The sequence below is a fragment of the Amblyomma maculatum genome, chromosome 11, assembly GCF_055883805.1.
Source record: "Amblyomma maculatum isolate TAMU_Amacu chromosome 11, ASM5588380v1, whole genome shotgun sequence".
In the NCBI taxonomy this organism is placed as follows: Eukaryota; Metazoa; Arthropoda; class Arachnida; order Ixodida; family Ixodidae; genus Amblyomma; species Amblyomma maculatum.
In genome coordinates, this window is record NC_139354.1 from 52,764,782 (window position 1) to 52,790,807 (window position 26,026).

Consider the following 26,026-nt stretch of genomic DNA (forward strand, 5'->3'; position numbering starts at 1 on the left):
GACTTTCTTGCAACGTTTTTTTCTTCAATTGTGGCTTTTTGTTTACTAGATGTTGACATCTTTAATGTACGTTCTGTTCCTGGTCAGTACATTCGATTTGAAAAGGGAATAATTAAAATTTTTCTAATTCCCCTATCTTACAGTGCCTGATCTGGACGATCTCACCGTCCGCGGAATAAGTCCCACGGAAGTGAAGGCCACATGGAGCGACGCATGGAACGGCGATATTGAATTTGTCATTTGTCGGGAGTCCGCGCAGTGCGAAAACCAGACAGTCCGAGGAGATTTACACAGCTACACCTTAAGCGACCTCGAGCCTGACACTGAGTACTCTGTAAGCGCTCAGGCTGAGATTTCATGGCTGCACAAAACGTGCAAAGGACACAAGCAGGAACGTGGGACATCTACCTTGCGAATTGGTGAGTAGCAACCAAGCCACAACTAGAGTATGTAGTGAAGAAATAAATCGGGAAATAAGCGACTTGGCAGGGTTGAAGTAGGGGTATTTCAATATACAAAACATCTCAGGTCTTTGTGCAGGTAGTTGCGATAACACATTCACTCGTGACATTTCCTGCTCCGCTAAGACCGCGCTGAGCAATTTCATTTTTCAAATTGTCAGGGGAATGTTAAGGGCACAAATAACAATAATAATAAAAGAGTGAAGGTAATCTGTCCTCTTCATTCATGGGCGCGACAGTATTCCAATGCGTTCCAAAGCATGCCCGGCGTATGCGCATTGTAAATTTTTAAGGTGCGAAGCCTTGACATTAGTGACAGACGGCAGCAAGATGTCTCTGTTGTAAACACATAGTTCCTGCGGCGGTCGTTACTATCTGTTTTAGGGAAGAAACAACAAAGCTTCGTTGTGAAGGTTTCGCAGTGGGCCTAGATTGCAGTATCCACAAGCGCTGTTCCATTTTTAAGCTCGTTTCTCCAAGAATTGAAGGGGTTACCAACGTCACTATTCTTGATTATTAATTTGACAGCCTTATCACGAACTCTCTTCAAGTATTAGCCAATTACAGGCAGGCTCATCTCTTGCTACTCCTGTTAAGAGCCGTGCCTGGTCTGACCAGTAAAGCTTTCGAATGTTAAAAATGAGCCTTTTTTTTTACAAAAAAGTTTTATTTAGCATTTTTATGCAACATAAGTGAGGTTCTATTAATTAACGAAGTGAAGCTAGTGTAATGGACGATTTTATTGCCAAAGATTCGAAGCTTAGTTGTGTAAGACAACTTTCCTAATACCTCCTTTCCTTCGGCTGGAGGGGTGTGTGTCAGTAATCATGCACCACGTGGTCGATGAGGGTGCTCTGTTACGGCTCAAAAGCGTGCCTTTTATTTTAAGGAACAAGAAATAAAGAGCGTTAAGCAACAGGTGAAAAACACACAAGGCGCAAATTAGATAGACTCTATGGAAAAGAAACAAAGTGTGGAAATGTACCGAAAGTGGAAAAGGCAGATCCGGAAGGACGCTTTCTTTTATCACTCAAGAGGCAGTGCCCTACATTTTCAAGCTAGATCAGGGTGTCTGAGAACACGCAGCTACAAAAAGAAATTTAACAGGGAAGATGACACTGTGTAGTATGTGGTAAATCCAAAGAAACAACCATATTACACAGGAATGTAATGGTATCCATCCGGAAGTCGATTCAGACGCAGTCATTCTTACTGAAGCTCTGGAGTTTAGAGATACCAGTGGCCAGGTGAATGACTCTGCGGTGGAAGGTAGCAAAAACGATTGGAAGATTGGTGCCTTAAAGCAGAAAAGTAACATAATATTAGTAATATAAAAAAAAATTCGATAAATAGAATGATGGTATAGTTAACCATTCTAAAACAATAACTTGGATATAGCGGGAAAAATGAGCATGATAGCAACTGCTACAACCCCGTTTTAAAGGGGGCGCTTTTATATTCCATTCCACCCATCCATGGAGATGTAGGGACGATGCTGGTTCAGTGAAACAGGTCTCCCCTGAAGTAACATTTTTTTACCGTTTAGCATCAAAACTTCCTAGGTGGCAAAATCTGTCTCTCCATTCGTTTGAAGCATCGGTATGCAGGTAACAAACTGGGGACATCGACATCGCTAACTTAAATGATATAAGCAGAATAAATTATGGGGGACAATTAAGCTCCGTCTTTAAGGGTATGAAGCGAGAGCGTAGGCTACCAGCCCACACATATAAAACACCACTTCAACCAAGCCGTGTAAATGTGTCGGCATGGCTTAGGGGTAACGCGAATGCAACGGCCCTGGCGGGCTGGTTCTGATATCCTCCCATAGGAAATAGGAATGAGTTGGCTGCTCATTCTCTCTCTCTCTCTCTCTCTCTGCCAAAAGAAGCTCAGTCAGTGAGTGGCCACGTCTGCTGCCAGGTACGACCTGCCACCACCACTATGCTCATAATTTTTCGCTCATGACACCGAAAACGCTGACGCTGTGTTTCCGGTGAACGGGGTGAAAAGACAAAAGTACAGAAAGAAGAAGCGGTCGCAGTTGAAGAGGCCAACGACAACAGCGGGCGGAGGCTGGGGGCGGTGCGTCGCACGGAGGATTGCTGGGCTCTATAGGCAGAATTAGAGCGGGGAATGCGTGCCGCACATTGAACGACAAACTGGATCGCGCCACCCACTCGCAAGGTCTGAAGCCGTCAGCAGCAGTGGTTACTTAGTATTATGAGAATATTGTTTATATTCACTTTGCCACAACTAATTTGGCCGTGTATACTTTTTCTTTGAAAGCAAAAGTTGTAGAGAGGTTAGAAGCCAAACTACGTTTTGATGTTGCCCCTTATGCACCTTGTCTATTAAGTAATGAATGATAACCTCATTTTCTCCGTTTTAAGTGAGCACACTAATTACGCGAAATAAAGATGCAAAATGCGCTAACACAAATAATCACATCAAGCGCTTCGGAACATTTGAACATTTGCAATTTTCTGTTCATTGTGACATGCCAATTTTTTGCTCCAACTTGTCTATGGCTGGAGGAGGAGAAGTAGCTTATTCAGGGGACGGCTGCATCAAATTTCACTTTCAAGTTATTGCAGAACAGATCCCCCATATCACCGATGCATACCGACCGCGCTGCAGCGATAACCGTCCTGTCGTTCAGCGATGCGTTCGTTATAGTCGAGGAGAAATGGCACGGAATCTGATTCTGCAAAACATTGCACTAAGTACCGAAAGTTTTAGGCAAATTGTATACCTTTTCTTTACTCTCTACTTTCCTTGGTCCGAAATACTGAACTCTATACGAATGCATTTCTACATGAAGTTTCAGCTCTTGTGCAGGAATACAGGAATGGTCTAGCGTAGCGGATTTGAATGTACACGTCTTAAGCATAGGGGACCCCTTGAAAGGAGGTTAGGCTTCGTAACCGAGAAGGAATAATACTGCTGCGAGCGGCAGTAGGTATTATTGTTAGAACTAGCATCTGAAGGCGAAGACAAAACATGGTTCATGCAAGGAATTCAGCAAAGCCAACTGAATAAATTTTCCTTTAATTTTCGTAGTGTGTTCAACGACACTAACGTGGCTATAGAGCGCTATCCAGGAGATTTTCTTTTCAAAGGAAGTCAGTCTGCTCTGCAAGCGTATGGCAGTGAGGCGACGCTGGCCTAAAAACTCCGGCAGCGCATTTGTTCGTTCTTAGTTTCTCGTAACTTTAGCTCTTTGAACACCAGCTAATGCTCGTATATAAAAAAAATAACATCATAAATCTGTAATACTGGGTGACACCAATACCACTTGTTTCACTAACCTACAGTCTCGCCGCCTGAATAACTTCGAAGAATCTAAATACGCAAAAGCTTGCTGTTGCTTCACATTCCATTTTGATTTTGCAGAGCCTCCAAAGAACCTATCAGTCGACGTGAGCTGCGCCAACGAAGCTAGTGTGAAATGGAAGTATGATGATGAAAAACATGTGAACGGATTTGTCATCCGCCTTTGCTATGGAGTCGACGAGGAGCATTGCGACAACGAGACAGTCTCAAACACCGTGCGAAGTCACTCTTTTGCTCTACCTGAAGCCAACGCACTCTACAATGTAACAATGTGGGCTTATTACTCTACTAACAAGTCGAACAAGAGCTTCAGCCTGCCTGCTGAAGCAAACTTCACTTCTTATCCAGACTGTAAGTTATGTTTAAATAATTAAGCTTTTTTTGCTTTGTTTCAGTAATCTGCCTCAATGTGCTCATATCGCAGGCTTCGCAACCTATCCCTTTAAAACGGAATGTTTCAACACGACTTACATCTGTTTTTGTTTCTTACTAGTTAGGGAAGGAGGTAGCGGATGATGTTTAAACGACGCTGACCAAGAAAACCAAAGGTGGAAACAAAAGCTACAGCATGATTAATACTGTCCACATTTAGCCCATTGTTCCGTCATAGGTTAAGGTTTGGAACAAGCAATGTTATTGATATTTTTTGTGTCACCTGACGAGACGTGTGGGAAGCGAGCCTATCCTAGACAAGCAGTAAGGCAAGGACTACGTCATTTTTAAAATAAAGACAATATAAACTTCGCCTTGAGTTTCTGTGTAGATTTATAAAATCAACGACATTAAAAGGTCAACAATTGTCACCATTTTCAAAGTTCTCACTTGCTCATAAAAACCTGGTTAGGGGTAGGCATTGACACATGATCCGCGTAATTTTAAATTTGACATTGTATTCTGGAACAAGGAGAATATTGGCGAGCTGACCTGGATATATCATACGTAAGAAAGGTTCTGCTAACCAAAAACCTGAAAGAAAAATACTGGAGCAGTACAAAACAGAAATTTAGTCGGTTGCATGTTCAACGAAAATCACTGAAACATTTTGAGGCTGTGATAAGGACTAACTAGTAATCACCACAGTAGTTCTGATAATTCAACATCGTCGATACAGCTTTGAAACTCCCGAGCGCCATGACAACACATTACGTTTTCTATTTAAGCAACAAACCTAATCAGCGGCTTTCAGTCCGGCAGTATTGCCCGCGAGAACTACCCTGAAGCGCACGCGAAGGTTTTGTGTTGGTCGCATAGCAACCGCGGTGGATCAGTTTTGTTCTTGTCTTGTATTTATTAGGTGCAAAGCTATATTTTGTGAGTAAGCGTATCGCGCACACAACCTTCTTTGTAAAGCACCGATATCGGGGACTTTTAGAGCAGCCAAACACCCGTGTGGCAAATATGGTAAAGCTTTGCAGTTTCTGCCGTTGGCAGACTTGTCTAGCTAAATCCAATTGTTTGGTGGAAGTTGCCCTAGTTACCCTGGTTTCCCTACGGCCTTGCTACAACGGCCTATTATTGAGAAAAAAGGTGGTGACTCCAGAGCTTGCAAAGCCAAACTCAGTTTCAGCGGAAATGCACCAAAATCTCGTATCTGGCGTCACGTTTTTGTCAGCAGCATACACTTTCTCTTTGCGTTGCCACGAGCGCTTTTTCTCAGTTTCTCGCTACCTATCTTCATATTTCAGCCGCACAATTCGCACTCACCACCCTTAGAGCAGCCTACATCCCCATCCGCCCTCGCAGCTATACTACTTAACAATTTGTATCAGGCTTTTTGTCCTTTTTCTTATCTGGCGCTATTTCTATGTCCGCTGGACATGTTTAATCTGCCCCTTTTTCCGCAGTGCCAGAGCTCCGAAGCGTAACTGTCAAAGGCGTGAGCACTACTCAGCTGCTTGCAACTTGGCAAGACGAATGGGCAGCCGATGTATACTTCACAATTTGCTCATCACCGACGGAATGCCGCAAGGACACTGCACAGGGAATCCAGCATAACCACACTTTCAGTGGCCTCCAAGAGAATACGACTTACACCGTCGCTACAAAGACAGGGGCCACTCTGAACAACAAAACCTGCTACGGTCATGAACAAAACCGGACAGCTGCTACATTTGTGACACGTGAGTGCTGAAATGTGTGGAAGCAGCAGAGGTGGCTAGAGGAAACATATACTTGGCCGTATTCGTTAAATATGAATTTAAGCTACCTTCTTTTCCGCACCGCGTGTAATCATTTTGTAGTTTTTGTTTTGTGTCTTTTTTTAGGTGGGAGGGGTAGAGATGGTTGTTGTTTTCTTTCGTCATTTATTAGCAGCCCAGCTACTTTCATGAACAAAATGGGAAGATTAAGATTAAACCAAGGCGTTGCCAAACCAAGCATAAAAATATCAAAAGTCTGAAGATTAATGCAAAGAAAACTGAGTGCGGCAACCCAGCGTCGATCGAAAAGATTATGGTTTAAAGCTGCTTTGGGCAGATTTTAATGCAGTATACTAAGGCACACCGCGAACCAGCAAGTAAAGGGCAGTGGAAACCAGTACAGACGACCAGAACAATATGAGAACAGACCAAGCAAGTATGAGGCAGCGCGTGTCCTTAATCGGTTTCCTTGTTACGGGCGCCAGAGCTCTTTATTTTCACGCGGTAAAGAGGAATTCTAAACACACAGTTTTTCTTTTTATAGCCTCCGTGTATCTTGCTAAACGAGCGAAATATTTAATGTCTAACGTTTATTTAATTTTGGTTGTACTGCTAAAGCATTTAATTATGAAGATGCATTATGGCTTTAACTCTGATTTAATATTTTGAAATAATTAAATCCTACAAACACTATCTGTAGTGACTGCTTGCTCGACTGCTGATCCCAAAAATTCCGAATTTATTACTGGTCTATGAAGTTTATCGAATTCTGGCGGTTCATTTCAGGTCCGGGAAAAATTCAGAACCTCAAGGCGAAAATTGTAAATGGCACACTACTTGAAGTCGCCTGGGACGCCCCCAAAAGCGAAGAGAACGTGTCCGGTTACACTATCGAGTGCAGTGATGACCATACGCACTATAACGAGTCCAGAGATATCCATGGCGGGAAGAAGTCCAATGACGTGTCTTTCATTCTCCACGAGGTATCAGCAACATTCAATTGCTCTGTGCGAGCCTTCAACCTGGACACAAACGGTCACCGCGTATACGGACCCCCAGAGAGTTTTGATGTCACAACTGACGGCATAGGTAAGCGCAAAAGAAGCAGTAATTGGTATCAGAGATGGCATAAGATATTTCAGGAAGTTTTAGACTCTAAAAACTGTACCAGTATTTCCCATTCCAAAAGCGTTTCTGAATGTTTGCACCTATGTTTCTGCACGCAAAGCAGCCATGTGAGTTAGTTAGCGTACGTCCTGAGTACATTAGTTATTCTGCTTCCTTGTGTGTCTATATATATAGCATAGCGCATACTTTTCTCAATATTTTTCTGTACTGAGCCCGCAAGGGAGCGGTGAAATCATGTAATTTGTTTTGAGAAATAACTTTCTTTTCATCTATTTGTGGTTCAAACAGGCGACCACTCGAACAGACATCCGATTGATGTATGGGTGGAATCAAATTTATTAGATAAATATTGATTGATATATTACAAAATTAATTTTTTAGTTTGACGATACATCTACAGTATGCAATGTTGCTGTTGTTTTTTTTTTTTTCCTTTTACTGAGTTATAGTGCTCATATACAATCTGAAACAGCAATCTATGCATTGTGCGCCTCTTTCCGTGCTCGTATCATTGCAACGCAGCTGTAAATAATACAGATATGCAAAAAATAAATATATTCAGTTAAAAGGCCTTCGGACTCTCTGGGTGCCCTATTATATGTCGTCTATCTGCGCAGAATTGTGAACATGACAGCCCCTACATCGCCATTTCAGTGCTTGCTCTTTTTTACTAACCTCATTCCTCTTGCAGATGTCCCGAAGGATGTAACGCTAGTAAAAGCAACAGCTACAAGCCTAACTTATATGTGGTCAGCCGATTCCAACGCTACAAAGTGCGAGGTTGAACTTCACAAAGAAGGAAAATATGAGGAATCGTTAGGGCGTATAGAATCCTGCGGCGAGAGCGTCAACGGGACTGTAACGCACAATGTGACCGATCTGGACCCGTGGACCGCGTACAACGTGTCCATAAAGAACTGCCGGGATACTTTTTGTGGCAAGCCAGCCTTCGCTGTCAGCAACACAGCAGTAGCCGGTAAGATACGCTTGCTGTTCTTCCCATCTAGCCAAAAGGTTTTAAACCCTTGGTCGTTTTCATTACGCAGCGAAAACAAATATAAACTCCTCCAAAGTTTTAAAGTAACAATCAGAATAGTTATATTTGTAAGGCGAAAGTTTTTCTAGTCTCTTGAGTGGTATCACCAAAGTGTTTACTACAGATCGTGTAATCAAAGCAGGTCCCCACGAAGTGGCATTTAAGAAGATAGATAGATGGATTTATTGAAAGGAAAAGGGCATTTAAGAAAAAAAGCAGCATCGCAACTACTGGGTTTAAAACCCCCGCGAGACCGAACAAATCAGCTCCACTGGCCAACATACGACAACACTATACTATCGCCGCAGCCGAACACGCCTTGTTTAAAACTACGACAAACGCTTATACATACTGTACATTAAACATCTCCGTCTCGATCAATTTCAAAGGCAAAACATCCTCGCGCCCTGCGCTGAACATGGTCGTCTTCATGACGTTTTGTCTGCGCAGCTACCTGTTGCAACTAAGGTGAATACTCCATACACATCCGCCATCTGGGCGAATGCGGACGAGGTCGACAAGCGCGGACGCGCCAATGTCGCAACGGCAGGAGCAGCTCTAAGGAGCTCGCAGTTCTCTTTCTTCGTTAGTCCATATCACCGCGGAAAAGTGCATCCCAGCAGTGTTGATTTCATTTTCTTTTGCTTTTTTTTTGCATTTCTGGTTTTCTCGAGTAGCATGAACGATTACTTCAACACTATAGCCAAATGGGGGAGTTGTTGGAACATATTGAATGGAAAACAGCGCAAAAGACAAACAACAAAGCAGAGAAACACAAGACAAGCGCGTCTTGTGTTTCTCTGCTTTGGTGTTTGCCTTTTGCGCAGTTTTTCATCCAATAATATTTGAAGCCTGGTTTGACAGCGAACCTTTAAAAAGTGTTTAGGGCAACTAAACGCAGCATGGAGTATTCGTCACAGATGTTCCAACCTGACTACTAGAAAAAAAGTATTAAACGTAATGCATGTGACGTGAAAAGGTTTCGAGAAAAAAAAATTCAAGTGCACCTCGATGGCTTACTTCCATTAATCCATCTCATTCCAAATGCTTCTTGCAATGTCCTAAAATACGTGGAGTCACACCTAGCCGCCTTCCCGTTTTTAATTTGAGCGCGGCGCTTCTTAACCACTCTTATAATACTGCCCTTCTCAAGACATGCTCCAGATTAAAGCACCCAAATAACACTGTCGTTCATAACGACAGCGTTATTACTTACGTTTTTCCGCTTTTGCATGGGGATGTTTGAAAGCATACACTCGTTTTCATGACCTCAACTAGGCGAGCAAGCGCAATCCTCTGCATCATCTATTATGGCTTCCGGAAAACTGATATTAGAGCCAAAATGCAAAGCACAGAGAAGGACGGTGGCTATCCTGGGGGTAGTCATAGAATGGATCACACGTCAACAAAAAGCCCAGAAAAAGGCATATCTGCTGCCAGAAATAAAACGCGCTGTTCATTTAAATGCGTGCGTTTTTTTTTTTGTTTCTTTTTGTGTTAAATTTCATAATTTGCACCTTGATAATTACGGCGCCGCTTTCAATTTTGCACCAAAAGTTAAGCCCTTAGCATAACCACCTAAATGCATTTAAATGCAGACAATTCGTTTGAAGCAAACATTCAATTTATCCCATTAAAGAAAAGTGTGCTAGCCGGTCCACATAACACAGACATCCTTTGACCGTCGTGCTTCAATTCTGAGAATTGAGGCCAAGATAAATGTGTTCCCTCATTTATTAAAGAATATATATATTATCCTCCATTCGTACCAGACAGTCCAGTTTCGATTTGGCCGAAGAGCATAGCGTGCCCATTTACACATCACGCGATATGAGTGTTCATCAACGAACAGCAGCTGCTAAAAAAAAAAGAAAGCATTATGGGGAAAGCTTAAGCTCCCCTTTAAGGGTATGATGCGACAGCGCTAGCGGGTCCCGTCTGAGGCTCGCCTTCTGGCTCTTCGTTCACATGCACTTCGTCTCTGCTAGATTAATTACCATTTCCTGAATCTATTCTCCTCATATCTCACATGCCCTATTAACACACTGTCCTAAGCTAGCACTATATTCAGCTGGTGCTCGTAAGAGACCGCCCAGTGTAGTTGTAAAGCCCCCGCTTACCAAGGCGTAAGAACGCGCTTTTAAAACCTAGGAGAAGCACTCCTGACTGGGAATTCACCATTTTTGGAAGTTGGATTCAAATCGCCCTCCCATCTCTAACGAGCTATTTATTAAGAAGCCGTTAATTCGCGACTAGGGAGCCAACGAAGCCGACTATACTGAGCTGCGGTCCTACTCCTCGGGCAAGCGAGCGCGAGCTCGGCCGCCAAGCTTCATCAGCATTGTTGTTGGTGCAAAGGCCGATTGCGGCGCCGCTAGTATATCGTGCGGTCGCGTTAAGTCACATCCCTTGGAAGAATCAGTTCTCGGGCCTATAACCTGCGAACTACCAGATGCCAGACCCATGTCCGTGACTGTTCTGCCTAACGGTCTCGTTAATCACCACAAGCACTGGACCGCTGCTGTCCTCATACAACACTTGTGGCTTCGTCACATTTAACTGAGGAAATGACATTTTAAATCGCTGTGTATAGCTATATATTTATCGGAACCGTTCCGGTGAGAGCAGTTGTGTTCAAATGCCCTTGCCCACAGTCTGTATACGCGCACCATAATTACATGCCGCCCCAGTCGACGCCATATTCTGCAGCGCAATGGGAGGCAAACTCTCGTAGATGTAAGGACAATAATTAATAAAAGTGCGTAAACATTTATTTGTTGAAAGCGGAGTTAATAATTTCACCTTTCGCTATAAGGCCTGTGGTTGGAATGATAAGATTTTTAGCTGGCTATTATCAGAAGCCTTATCAAACTAAAAATTTTGGACACGTTAATAACTTATGCTCTGTCACTAAAGTAGTTTTGTTGATATTTGGTGGAATGCGACAGTTACGTTCCTGCGGCATGCGCACTTTTTTTTTATAACGTCCTTTATAGCATCAGGGCGAAAAAAGTAGGAATTTAACGAAAGCAAAATTGTTGGTGGATGTAAAAACGTTCAAACGGGAAAGATGATCTGGCCCCTGATTGCCAGCAAAATAATTTGACGGGTTGTTCGGCGAGAGCCCTCCTGCTGACAAGTGCCGAATTCTCATTGGCTTCAGCACCGGCAGAACCCCCCCCCCCCCTCCGGCAAGCGGTGAATATCTGCCTCAGTATTGTTGGAGTTGCCATTGGAGTTGCCACCGTGCCATTGATATGAGGGCACAGCAGCCGTGCGCAGTGCTTAGTCCTGCTGTTGACATCACTATATGCCGCACCGGACATCGCGCACTGCAACGCTAGCCGTTCATAGTAGTAGTAGTTTAAACCTTTCATTAAGGAAGTGAACATAAGAGTTTCTTGCTGGACTCCTGAGTGGCAGTCTCTAGTGGGGGACACCACAAGAGATTGCAATCGAGATTGCCATTGGAGATTGACATTGATGGAGTTAGCTCAAATGTTTATTTAACCACTTTTCTAGATAACGAGAGTCACGTGTTTGTTAGTTCCGCCAAAGTTGCTTTAATTGTACTGAAGACAAAATTCATTATTTTCCAAAATAAGCAACCTTTGAAATTTAGCCCCTGTCCTCACATTAACACCCAGTATCGGCCTAAAGTTTTTTATTACTTCTATCACGTTTCATTGGTCTTATCACAATAGTTTTATTCTTTTTACAGTACTTGAACCTGATAGCGTTATAAAAAATTAGTTTTGGTTTACCTCCGGTTAACCCTAGTTGACAACAGCGGAAGCTTCTTTTATCTGCTACATTATTCCTCTATCACGCCATTTTAGTGTAAGATGCCACATTATTGGGGACACTTAAAATCATGCTTTAAGTGTATGACGCGAGAGCCTAAGCTACCAACCCACATATAAACGAGAAGGGTTCAATGCTGCTGAATCGAATGTGGAGCGAAAGCATTAGCTGCCGGTGACCGAGAGTTCGTCGCCTTCTTCGCGGCTGTTCAAGGTCAAAAGTGGCCCTTCTCGGGACGACGCGATGGGCCGAAACTTGGCACGGTATTGCTAACAATCGTAGGCGTTTCCGACGTTTGCCGCGACGTGAGCGAAAACATCATGAGCCTGCCTTTGGAAGTTTGTAGGCGGCAGATGACATACCCTTGCCCTGAGTAACTGTCATGCGTGACGTTTCAGACCATATGGCATGGCAGCATTGACAGGCGTTGCAAACTCTCGTTTTGTCATTGGAATGGGGGAGAGTGTGGGGATATAGGATAGCAGCCCTACATGACCCTTGGATTCATAGTTATATTTTCTGCTTCTAGTGCACGCAGGCACTTTCGTATGGTTTGGTTACATGGGGCTTTATATCTGTTCGAATTCTGTTTCATATAGAATGGGGGTTACGACTCTAGGCTAATTGGGGATGTGTGATAGTAATCGAGCAAAAAAAGTTGGCGAACAAATTACGAGGGACTTTAGCGACTAAAGTAGTGAAAGGCGAAAGCGTGAGTCCCGCATTCTGTTACGCAACTGGGACTAATTAGCAATTATTAATTATTCACTTAGATATCAAGCAGACAATAATTAGTTACTTAAATAATTAACTGACTGGTTTGCATAAATCATAAAATAGTAATTGAATATTTATTTTCTAGTCATTAATTAGTAATTGATCATTGATTGGCATATGGCCATATAAGGCATGCACTGTAGTGGTGCTCTGATTGGTCGAGACCACCATGACGTCATTCCACCTCGGCCAATCAGAGCAACCGCCAAAGTGGGACACATTTTGTCGACGACAGCATCAGCCTTAAACGCATTCGCCTTAAAAGTGAAGTGCAAGTGCGTGAACGAGGATTCGCAAGAGGAGCCGCCGCTGTCATGTCAAACTCATGAAGGTGGTGCTCAAGTGTCCACATAACTGCTTTTGTTGTTTGTCTTGCGGAATCTTTTTCTTATAATTAATCTATGTAACCCATCTAGTAAGTTAGCACCGTGAGATGAATAGGGACCGTGACATTCGTACCCAAAGCTTCTTAAACATATATGTGCCGTTTGCAGCAACCTCTAATTATACTTCACCATTGCTTTTCAGCCCCGTCAGAAGTACGAAACTTTAGTTATGTCATCAGCAAATACGTCAATGTCCACTTCAGCTGGAAAGTTCCGGAACACGCCAACGGACCTCTCGATGGCTACATGCTGCGAATCTTTGATGAAGACGCTCAAGAAGTAAAGTTGATCAGCCTTCCAGGGAAGGACAACAACACCAGAACAGACTTGAAGTTTCAGTTTCATCTGTTCAACGTGTCCCTAACAGCGTTCAACTACGATAACACCACCAATGCAACACTCTACGGTCCTGAATCTGAACTCAAGTTTGAAACTCTTGGTGAAGGTGAGTATACAGCATTATGGGCTTTACGAAGAAAATACAATTTCGCTTCACTGGGTACACACCCTATGATAGTGGTTTAAAAATTCTTTGAAATGAGCTTCGCTGAAGAGTTCATCACGTTCTCTCAGAAAGACAAGCCTATTTGAAGAAAAAGAGCAACCGAAGCTCTCACCGTTAAGTATATTTTATTTTCGTAGCACTGCTTTTCTCTTCTCCCTTGATGTTGCCTTTTAGAACTGATAACATCACTGCCTTCTTTCAAACAACAAAGTAGTCAAGCTTTCCTTGTATCATTCCATTTTTTTTTCGCACTTATACAACCACTGCTGATGACACATCGCTGTTATCTTGAGTACTTATTCCAGTGTAAGGAACAAACAGCATGGAGATTAAATGGCGAAAATGATCCCCAAAATTAACCTGGGACAAAAAAGCTAGGTGCTTTATTTGCCTTCTTTCGTTTATAGGCCCCATGCCTCCACGTCCCAAGACCGAGGACGTAAACGAAACCAGCGTTCAACTGTCATGGGAAGAGCCGGAAGATCCTAGGTACAACATCACCGCCTTCCAAGTGCAGGTCACCGGCCAAACTCCGTTCACGACGACGGCGCTCAACGTAACCATCGACCATTTGAATCCGTGGACTAACTACGAAGTTAATGTCTCCTCCTGTACAAACAAAACAGACTGCGGACAGGAAAGGCATTTCCATTTCAAGACTGACTTTGGAGGTAGGACAGCTACTATGCCTAAACTTAATGATCCCCGACCGGAAGAGCAGGTCATTGCTGAAAACCTATTAAGATTTTTTCTGTAGAATGAAGGCTTGGACGTATCTTTCTAGATGCATTAATTCTTCACATCAGTCCAGGTGCAGAGGTGTGGCTAGCGTAATAACTACCCTCAAAATGTAGGTGTACTATCAGAACCATAACGACTGCATTGTCGTGATTAGAGTTTGTTTGCATTTGAAAAGCACCCAGTCGAAAAAAACTACAGAAACTTGTCAAAAATACGACACAAAATTTTGTAGTTCTGTTGTAAACGTCAGATTTTGCTGTAGTTCTGTAGTACTTTTTTGTAGTTATAAAGTTTTTCTGTAGTACATTTCTGTCGTCTGTAGTTTTGTAGCACTTTCCTGTTGCAACTACAAAAATTTATGTTGTTACTACAGAACGTTCTGTTGTCAAAACAGGTTTGCCGTCAAAAACCGCCCAGAAATTCTGGCGTAACAACAGAAAATTTTCTGTAGTTTTTTCCGGCTGGAAGCATTTTAGCTCTAATCCACTGGAATTATGTACCTTTAATCCCTCAGATAAATCTGTTCAAGAATCCTTCGTGTTAAATTCGCAAGGGTTCGCTTGAATTCGATAGTGCAGGAATGAACATTAACAATTGAAGGGGAACTTGCTGCAAGCTAACCGACGTCTTCCGTGCTTCCTTGATGTTAGTTTTTCCGAAAGCCTTTTCAACAATTTCGGTTACCAGAATAAGCGCGGACATGTGCAACGCGCTTGCTGCAAAATTCAGAATCGGCGTTTCAAGACGATTGATCCTAAGCACTGTAAATCCGTCGCGCAGCACGTGGACAGTACTTGACCATATATTCAACTTGCCACAACCTCTCCATTTTTTTCGGCTTCAATAAAGTTATTCTGATTATTCCTCATTTTCAGCGCCTTCGGCACCACGGGATTTCAAGGCTCCATCTGCCGGCACCCATTGGATGCTGATACAATGGGAAAAGCCGGAAGTTCTCAACGGACCACTGAGTGGTTACAACCTGACCTTCAGCCATGGTGGTAGCCAGATCCACGCTATCACAACGGAGTTGTCTTATAACGCCACTGACTTGGTTCCTGGAACCAATTACGAGGTGGCCGTTTTTGCTTTCAATGAGGTGGAATCAGTCATCAAGAACGGTCCGGCAGTGACGCTCCAGGCATCAACGCAAGCAGATAGTAAGTACCACCTTGAAACGAACCTGGTATGTATAAATGTATACTTTCAGCTTGCCGCTCATGCTGTTGAGTAAATTAAAAAAAAAATCAAAGCGAAGAGTATAAACACTTTAGTTCAAAATGGCTGATTTATGTGTACTCTCGAGGGTAGGTATTTTTGTTTTCAATTTCAACGCACAAACGTTTCTCAGGTTTGCAAAGGTTTCTCAGGCTACGTGATCAGGTTGATCCAAAAACCGGCAAGACAGCTTTTACGCTCTGCAAAATGTTGATTTTAGAATATAAACGCTTCGTGAGAATTGCCGGCTTACATAGAAAAATTTTTGTTCAAGAAAGAGGTCTTGCAATATAATATAAAGTTTAATTTCGATATCACCCAAACCTCGGGTACGGCAAAACAGTCAGAGGTTTTAAGGGACATCATGGTAGTTGTGAACTCACACCTCAATTTGGCCGCAGATGCTTTCATTTGTGCAAATCACCCGCAGGAGGCAGAAACCAGAGCATCAGCCCTTACTGTCAGATTTAGTGAGAAAGCTGGGAATTCACTAAATCATAATGAGACTCCCATGTGTCTCGCCGCTCATGTTCGAGGGCGCGCGAGAGTGTCGGCTTGTCTTAACTCCGCCGACTTCAAAGAACATCATCATCTCTTATGAATCTCTGGGCGCGATCGGATTGAGTTAAAGGGAGTGGTGCGCAGCCGGCCGCATTACAATCTTCACCCATACGATATTCCTATGCGCACAGTGCATTGGAATCACCAGGTATATCTGATGATATCTGAAGCAGCAGAAACTTAAATATCCTCCTGTACATAAGAAACTGACAATAACCGATGCCATTCTTTACACCCTTATTGAAGCTAACTAATGTAGGGTATTTACATGCATAGTAATGTATCTCCATGCATTATAACTGTAGTGGGATGCTTGGCCAAGTCTAGTCCCCAAACGCGTATCATAGAAGGGGGAAGGCTACAGCAGTGTCAACATTTTCCTCACACAGAACGCGAGATTAATGGCGTGGCACGTAGCAAGTTCCGAGTGTGTAAGCCGCGACTCATCATTCCCCGAGAGCAATACGATTGACGCTTATGATAGGGGGAGGCAGCGCGGTGTGGCAGGATGTTGGACCTGCCACAGAAAATCTTCCATCTTGTCCGTGAGACAGCAAACTCCAGCAGAGACGTAGACAACCGGAGCAGGTCAACCGGCTCGTCACTTTCCGTTTTCCCATCCCCTTTTTCCTACTATAAACTTATCATCACCTCACCGCGATATAGTACACGGCCTGCAGGATATTTCTTCTTTTCTGCTTGATGAACAAATGTAAGGCTCAGCTTGTCATAAAGGTGCTGAAGAGGGCATCCCAATACACGGCTTCTGTGCCGAATTTCTGAAGATACCTTGACAGAATTTCGCCGCAGTTGAACTCAGCTAAAGTGAGCGCCGCTTAAGTGAAATATATTTAATTCCACGTGAGCTTGCCATAGATACTAGTGAACAATTATCTCACCCCAACGAAACAAACTTTGAGCAATGTTTCCGCTTCAGCGAAATTTCTGCTAAGCGCGGCTGTGTTCAACTTGTATTTGACGATATAGTATACATTTCGCAACCATTACGTGCCCTTCCTAGGTACACGCTCCTTTGTTTCAATACGAGCTTTCCCTGGAATCAACAAGTGCTCCTACTGACCCACTCATTACACGCACACATAAAGGCCGCCCGGCAAATTGGTGATGATGATTAGGCTAGCTCTCCTTGAGACCAGTCGCAGATCCAAGTTCTTGTTTCCTTCAGAGCCAGAGCTGCAATCGATCCGTTTTTTTAACATGACCATTAGCCTAATTGGGATGGATGCATTTTACGTTATTCGCAGTTTTATTTGTTCTCATGACGACGATGTTTTGAGGAATTGCTTTCTGAACGTGGAAATCACAACGCGGCGTTCATGGCGAAAAAAAGCGTAAGTGATGTCTTTAGAGTGCATTCGGACATTGTTATTCGGCCGATTGTCTCTCAAGGAAATTTTTGCTTCGTTGAAATTTTTGCCCGCGCCATGAGTATTGCTGCAGCGAGGTTCAACTGGTGCCTTAGCCGAAAAGAAGCACAAGTCTTACTAACTCCCGCAAACAAATTATGTCATGTTGAAAAGTCAGATTCTGAGACCACCGCATTTTAAAGAGCACGAGACAATAGAATTCTAATAGGAAAAATTTTAATTAGCGAATAGGTTTTCTAGTTTCTAGGATTTCCTATGGCGTACTGAGTTATCCTTCGCCGCTTCTCTGTTTGCTCATTTCTTCGCCGCTTCTCTGTTTGCTCATTTCTCATTCGACTGAATATTTCCCATCGAGTTTTCACTTATTTTTTTTTCACTTATTCTATTTACTGTAACTTTAAAACCCGCATATTTATATAATTTAGTAAGATGTTTTAATGCTCAAAGTAAGTTTCAAAATGAGCATTTCCTCGAAGTATTTCCCGTCTTTTAAAAAGTGGATACGAATCGATATAGCAGGGCTATTATTACGTAACCGGCGCGGGGACATGCAAGCGAAGAAACCAGGATTCGTGGATTGAAGGAAATGCAGATAGCATGCCCCTCAAAGATGAAGAATAATCACCCCAGGAGGAACGAAACGAATCTCTGTCACGACGAGGCAGCGAATATCAGCGCATGGTCCAAGGGCAAGCCGACACTGGAGAAGGCAGCGCCGCTGTGAACAGCCGCTCGATATTAGAAAGATTTAGCTTACCGTGATTCGCGATCCACCACCGTGACCCTCTACCGCGCGTGGGCGGGGCGCACAAGCTTATCGGTCCCGACGCGGCAGGTCTATGTGCCGACATCCAGTACGTGGCGCCATCTGTCAACGTCAAGGGTGATCTGGGCATGCGCAGTAGAACGCTCAGTGGCGGATCACGGTAGCAGATCGCGGATCACGGTAAACTAAAACTCTCTAATAAACGTGGCGGACATCATAGGCAGTGAAGATCCCGGCCCTTTGACCGCGCAAAGCCCAGGTATGATCTCCGTAAAGCACGCCCTCCAAGTACACCTAAGGCTGGTCATGGCCTCTTACCGACTGTAGTGCTCAGAGGCGCAGAGTCGCCAGCGCAAGCAGTAGCGAAACAATGGAAAGAGTCTGCAGCCACTATACAGCATGCAGGAAACGTCGTTCCTACTCGCGGCAGCAGTCGCGCGCGAGGTCCTCCAGCCACAGTACCACTGAAACGAGGGCTGGCCAGAAGCGGCGACTGACCCTCTCGGGATACGTTGTTCGTAGCGGCGGCCGAGAGCGTGGGGGAGAGATGCAGCAATGGTGGCGTGAACACGACTTTTGACAGCGGCGCCGGTAAGGGCCGGAAAAGAGCAAGGCATTTAAGATGTAGGGGTAGCATATCGGTAAAGCATGAGTCCATAAAGTTTTAGCTGATAGTCGTGGGTGTATATCCTATCCCCAAGGAATGGATGAAAGCATGTTCCACGAATCTCAAGAACGCCCCCTTTCTTACAACAGTCTTCTCAGATAAATATGCTTCCATCTGACGCCTAAAGTAAGCGCATAACTACCAAGCCTTCCAGCAGCAAACACTGTCTTTTCTTCCCTCCACTTCCACTCGTTCCATTCCCGAGTCCTTCGCCATCTCCGCGGCTCCGCGGCAGTTACGGCGACGCTAGCCCTTGCGATCCCCGTTGCCTTCTTCTGCCCATACCCAGGTTGTGTCTCACCAGCTCTTTTCCCGATGTGTTCAGGGACAACTACTAGGAATTTATTTCATTCTTAGACCGGTCGCTCCCCATGGTGGGGTTAGGCCGATCTCTTTCAAGATACCGCGGATAGTACGCATGACGTTAGTGAAAAGCAAAAATTTTCTTACCTGCGCGTCACCTTCGCCGTTGCGCGGCTGTTGCAGTAATATGCATTATAACTCACATATACGCAAGCATTTCGACTACACTAAGTGAATACAGCCTTCTTGCCACAACTGCAGAGCAAATCACTCAAGCATGGAATATCTACCTCTAGAATATACTTCTCTGAATGCAGGCTACAAGTGATGAAACCTAGTCTCATGGTGTATTTTTAAGAATGTTCTTTCCTTACAGCGCCCTCACAAGCAGGTGCGTCAACGGCGACCATCGTCTTGGCTGTGCTCATCCCTCTTATCTTCCTACTACTTATCGCTGCCTTCTTCCTGTACAAGAGGTACCAGAATAAGACAGGGTGAGTTTACCGAATGACTTCTGCCTGTATAAGCGCTGATTGAGTTCCTCTGACCGAAACAATCATGAGATCTGAAAGGTACAGTAAACACAAGAGCTGCCAATAATTATGGCTACCTTGAAACCGTTCCACCGACCACAAATCTCGGTGCACAATGCTTTCTCTCCTCATTTCAGTTCAAACATAAACGTTGAGGCCGGCATCCCGGCCACCATCGCGGGCTTTAATTAGCATTCAAGTACCTTAGACAGTCATCCTTCTCATTGTGGTATGACGTATTCATGCATGTAACACACTGGTTATTTGAGTGAATACTTGTAAACATTGCTAGATGAAGAGGTTAAGAATGAAGATATGTTGAGAAAATGTAAAACCGCTTCTAATGACAGAACTAAACAAAATACCCAGCACGTTTACCAGCAAAAAGCTGGGCACTCTGCGCCCATGGGGAATTCGAAGATGCGCCGTACCCAATCGGCATCCGTTAAGCGTAGTGGCGGCCAATAGCGTAAGCCGTGTCCGTTTCTGATGCTAAAAAAGTATTTGGGTCTAGAGTACTGCAGCGGTAATAAGCCTGTACTTCTCCGTACGTAACAGGGACACTGGGCGCCTTGGTTGTGCAGGAAACTTGATGGAAGCGCTACATCCGCTGATGACGTGTTGCAGTGGCTATAGTGTCCAGTTCCGAATGCATGCGTTATTGTGCCACGTCTACACACTACACACTAAGAGGATTCCACCGAGGTCCACAGACAAATATTGCGAGAATAGCAGCTTGGGCATGTTGGTTATGCATCTTGAGGATAACAGCGCGGAACACAGGACGGGAGCACAAGATTAGAGGACGACACAACGAGCGCTGTGTGTCGTCCTCTAATCTTGTGCTCCCGTCCTGTGTTCCGCGCTGTTATCCTCAAAATATTGCGAGCTGAATAGCTTTGAAGAAAAGTTTGATTTGCTAATAGTTTATGGGTTTTAACGCGACAAAGCGGGTCAGACTGAGAGACGCTCTAGTGAACGGTTTCGGAAATTTCGACTACCTGGGTTTTTTTAACGTGCACTGACATCGCACACCACGCGGACACCTTGCTTTTCGACTGTGTCGCAATGCGGCCGCCACGGCCTGGATTCTATCTGGCATCATTTGGGTACAGCAGTGGGGCTCCTTAATCACTGCGTCACCTCGGCGGGTAGTTTCGAAATAGGGTGCAGATTATCTTGCCCCGACGCTTGATGCAAGGAAAAGGGCAATCATTGCCAAACGTTTGGTGCTTATGTTTAGTGAAACCGAGCAAAAATAAGTTCCTGACTCTCCATAACACATCATACAGCTCGAATCGGCACCGTGTGCTAAGTAGGACGCCATCTGTGAACACAAATGCCGCTTTCACTAAGCTTACTGCGTATTTATGAGCCGAGTCTCAATTTGCTTCGTAAAAGTGAACAGGATTTCATCGCACCGCGACACCTCACAAAACTTCTTTCGTCACTTATTGGACGGACATTGTCAAGGGCTTCACCCTCATCGTGAGCAGTTATGGCACAGTTTTAATTAGCAGCTAATTAATAAGCGTTAGTTGTTAGGTATAAACATTTGAAGAGTTTTTAATTAACACACACCCACCGCTACTGATAGTGTGTCCCTGAACAATATGATTCCTATTACGGGGTGCCTATTTAAAGTATTTTTGGAAGGGATTGCTGATATAGCAAATACATCACCTTCATTACACATTTTGCACTTGAACCATCTGAAATCAACAAAAGGACTTGTGCAAGCTGCCATTCTGAATTAGGTTAGGCGACTAGCCTGGACTAGGATACGAAGTATTATGAACGTATTGTGGGCTTCTGTTTCTAAGATACAAATATAAGTCCACAGGCAGTGTGCAGTCTTCGCAAATCCGGTACGCTGTAAATTTCAGCGCCCAGCCTTCCGAGAGAGAAGCTAACCCTCCCCTACAATCTAGTTAGTGAAACGAAAGATAGCATAATACTGCTGCCAGGAACGCAAATATGTAGAAGTGTGTTCCCGACATGGTTTAGCACCAAGCTGATCGGCAGAGCTTTTTTTTTGTACTGTACGTGGCACATTTCCAGGAGGAACCGCTCAGTCTTTATACGTGTAAGCACATTTACTGGCTTTGTTTTATATACTGCTGACAAACCGTTGTACGCTAAAACACCTCACCGTTGTATTATTTGTGCTCGTTGATTTTCACTGCCACACATGTAAAATGTGTCGCATGCCTGAGTGCCTAGGAGTGCTAGCATTTTAGAAAATCGTTTTTGGACTGTCACTACCACGGTCTATATACACTTTCGATGACGTCATCAACAAGTTCTCCCTCGGAAGAGAACCCGCGTAACAGAGGGAAGTGACGCATGCCAAGAAACCAAAACTTCTAGGGGGCATTTTTGGCCACTAAAAGTGTCGGTGTTGTTGCGACTGTACGAAGAAGTAAGGTGGAAAGTTGGGCGAGTTGAATCTGGTTCATTTTGTAGGTAGCGCGAAAAACGAGGACCAAGAGTAGATGGACACAATATGTACGAAGAAGGAAAAGGAAATACACGGGCCTGCTACTGGCTCTATAGCTGAGCCACATGCGCTGCCTCGTGCGAACAGAAAGGAAAATCGAGAAGAAAAGGAAGAGGGAGAAAAAGACGCGCGTCGCAACTCCCGGCGTCTACCACCGAAGCGGGGGCGGGTGCAATGACGGCCTGCAACAGACACAAATCGTTGACAGGCGATGACCTTCCAGTCCAGGGCCAGGAGCAGCCCCCCTCTTCCCCCATTTTCCTGCTGTACTGCGGCTGCTACTGTATGCTGTGTGGTGCGGCGTTGGAGGAAGCGCTAAATGTTAGGGCGGCACGGATGCCTGAACCAGATTCCCGGCGGGGTCAGCTTTGTATAGGCGTGAATCGCTTGGTGAAGTTATCCAAATCTTTACCGGACGTGACAGTATGACCGGATATGACCTGCTGATGGCGTCAGCTTGGTTATTAAGTGTAAGCGGATGTGACGTCACGTCCGGTCAAGGCCGATGACGTCTCCTGGTGATGACGTCACACTCTCGCGTGTGTCACTTATCGCGGGTGGACACTCATGAGTCTATAAAGGTTTTTAGCCTTAATAAATATGATTCGTGTGTACATGAAATGGAAACTCTGTACACCTTATGCATAATTGACTTATAGAATATGAAAATCAACTCTCACTTTCTATGAGGAGTTCAAAGTAGATATCTCGCGAATTCTTGAAATTCCTAGTATTTTCCTTAATAGGCTACTGCAGCTGACGTTAATGTAAATCGAATATGAAAAATTCGCTGGGTAAAACAAAGCTTTTTTTTTTCTTTTGCAGGGAAAGGACACCTCTGACGAGCGCAGTGGATTCCTAGAACGCAGGTCGTTCGACTGGAAACAAACTGCATACTAAGAGCTGCTACTGAGAGCAGCTGTGTGTGATTTTTTGAATGAAAGTAAAATAAACCTAATTAATTTTTCATGTTGAAACACTCATAACTATCTTAACATTTTTGTTTTGTCGTCAGTCGGTTTCGCTATTCCTTATTTAGTGAAGCCTGTATCGCTATTCTAATATTTGGCCTCTTTGAACACCGTAAATGAAGCCAGCATACTAAAAGGAACGTATGTATATTTATATTTCGAGGCTTTTTGGTACCACACCATATTGTCCTTTTTCGTAGCCAACACATAAACGCAGCACTGTCGCGTAGATAACACAATATTTATTTTTCCTTTTCGCCCGGCGCAGCAACTTCATAAAATATCTACTGCTATCTTAAAACGCATTATTTTATTCTACAACGCTGTAAAATGATTTGTGTGGCACTATAGAGTGGCTCCATGATTAGTGTAGTCGTCAAAACTGTAGATCTTGCATTTATCACTGGGGAAACACATGATAATGTATTCGCAACCCGTGTACAGGTAAACACACTTAATTTGAGCAAGCGTTTTAAAAATAAAAGGCAGTTCGGATTTCTATGCAACTGGTTACATAAGGCTAGTAATAGGCTAGAGTTCCTCTGCCTACTTTCCTTTTAAAGAGCTGCTTAATACATAAAATGTCTTATTATTGATTGCAGACTGTATCTGGTACGTGAAAAGGTGTAGAACACTTTAGGCGACTACGAACAATTACTGAAAACATCTCAACCTTTTTTTGACGTTTCAAAGAAACCCAATGAACTGTTAAAGAGACATAAGGGGGTGCTTGCGCATAGCTCTCATACTAGTCTCTAACAAGAAATCGCTACATGTACAAGGCCGGCGGCAGAGAGGCTGTTGTAAGGGAAAACGACGAGGCTTTGTTTTGATCTTAGGAATCTGGGGCTCCGATTTTCGTTCTATTTTAGCCAAGGAAGAGGAAGTGAAAGCGTTTCGTAAAGAAAGAAGACGCTGATGCGGGCGATCCTTTTGGTGTTCTGGGTATCCCCGCCGTCGCGCTGGTTCCTGCTGCCACCCTGTTGACCTGCGGTCGTTGTCATCGTCCCGTCCTCTGGCTAGGATGTAACATTTGGTGGAGATTCTGGGTACGAATCCTATGCAGCGTAGCTCTACACGTAATTCGAGCCCGGTCTTAAGTCCAGGCCGACGAGGAGGAGGAAGAACATTTATTTCCGCCGAATATGGTGCAGCAGCCACCTACGGGTCCGCACGCAGGCGTCCGGGGAGGAAGTCTGTCGCACCGCGGCCAGAGGACACCCGGCCTTGTCTAGGAGAAGAGGTCTTCAGCCTCGGCCGCCAGGCGGACGGCGAATCGCTGCGTTTTTTCGTCGGAGCTTCTTAGCGTGGTCTCCCATTCATCGCTAGTTTTAATCACGTTGCGCCCTGGGGCACGAACGCATCTCCATATTATATGATCTAATTTTGCCACATGGCCGCAAAATTTACAAATTTCGGTTTCTGCACCGTCCCTCTTCCGCCCTCTGGCACCCGTCCAACTCCTCCACAGGGGCGAAAAGAAATTTCGAGCTTGGAGTCTTCTCCAGTCGTACGATTCCTTCTTACTCAGGGATCTAACCGGTGGCGGATATATCCTCCGGTCTTTCTTCAGGTTGTCGGTTACATCCCTAAAGGTACCAATACATTCTTTCGTTTTAGATGTTGTGGACGCATCCGCAGCACCCCGAGGTAGCGAGGAGCGGGCGAGCATGTGGGTAGCCTCGTTACCGGCGAGACCGGCGTGTGCTGGGGTCCAGATTACGGTCACGCTTTCGGCGAGAGACGACTCGTTCAGAAGTTTTGCAGCACGATTGCTGACTCTACCCTTACTAAAATTTCTAACCGCCGCTTTGCTATCGCTGATGACGTGTTTCACGCCTGGTCGTGCAATGGCAATGGCCATTGCAATCTCCTCCGCCTCTACCGGCGGTAGATCTCGGTTTCTTTCTATTCCTATGGCGATCCCAGTGTCTAATAGGGCGACCGAGGTTACGTCGCCTTCTTTCCCGATCGCTGCATCGGTGTAGGCGACCGATTCCGGCGGGAGTTTGTCCAGTTTGTTAGCGAGGTGCTTAGGTCTGCTTTTCCTCCTCCCCTCGTCGTGTAGGGGGTGCATGTTCTTCGGTATGGGCGAGACGTATAGATGCTTTCTGATTTCTCGATCTATGCTTTCTCTGACACTTTCGCCTTCCCCGGGCGCTAGTAGGTTTACCCAATCGAGGATTTGCCTACCCGCCGCCGTTCCTGCGAATCGCTCTCTCTGGGACAGCCTGACTGCCGCAGCCAGCTCTTTCCACTCATTATGCAACCCCATTTTCTCTAGAATGTCGTTAGAAGTAGTTATGGGGAGTCCTAGAGCGCACTTCGTGCATCTCCTAATTATGGTGTTTAATTTGTGTTCTTCGGTCTTGTTGATATTTAGGAATGGAGTCGCGTAGCACATTCTGCTCGTGACAAAAGCTTGTACGAGTCTGAGTCTACTAGCCTCCGTGAGACCACTCCTTCTGCTGGACGTCTTCTTAAATACTCTGACAACGAGCTCCACCTGATCTTTTAATTTCTTAATCAGGCTTTTGTTACTACCCCTGCGGTTGATAATCATACCTAATATTCTAATTTCATCTACTTTCGGGACTTCGTTTCCGTTGACTTTAATTTTGATATCTGGAGTTATCTTCCCACTACTGCTGGTCATTACCAGGAGCTCCGATTTTTCTGGCGAACAGCATAGACCTACGTCCTCTGCGTGATTGCTGATTATATCGGCTGCCTCTTGGAGCCTGGATGTAATGTACGAGTCGTTCCCTTCGCACATCCAGACGGTCACATCGTCCGCGTAGATGCTT

General features: G+C 44.6%; 1 protein-coding gene across 2 annotated transcripts in view; it reads left to right on the top strand.

Annotated features, from left to right (window-relative positions):
• LOC146173806 (tenascin-like) overlaps positions 1-23,215 on the top strand; it is a 63,814-nt gene extending 40,599 nt beyond the window's left edge. For both annotated transcript variants that reach the window (XM_084583869.1, XM_084583870.1), the window contains exons 6-15: positions 144-419; positions 3,858-4,148; positions 5,642-5,917; positions 6,722-7,024; positions 7,755-8,039; positions 13,209-13,511; positions 13,979-14,242; positions 15,188-15,472; positions 19,592-19,709; positions 23,074-23,215. In XM_084583869.1, the coding sequence (XP_084439995.1) occupies positions 144-419; positions 3,858-4,148; positions 5,642-5,917; positions 6,722-7,024; positions 7,755-8,039; positions 13,209-13,511; positions 13,979-14,242; positions 15,188-15,472; positions 19,592-19,709; positions 23,074-23,110 (2,438 nt within the window). In that variant the 3' untranslated portion in view covers positions 23,111-23,215. The remainder of the gene's footprint in view (positions 1-143; positions 420-3,857; positions 4,149-5,641; positions 5,918-6,721; positions 7,025-7,754; positions 8,040-13,208; positions 13,512-13,978; positions 14,243-15,187; positions 15,473-19,591; positions 19,710-23,073) is intronic.
• Positions 23,216-26,026: the final 2,811 nt, after the last annotated feature.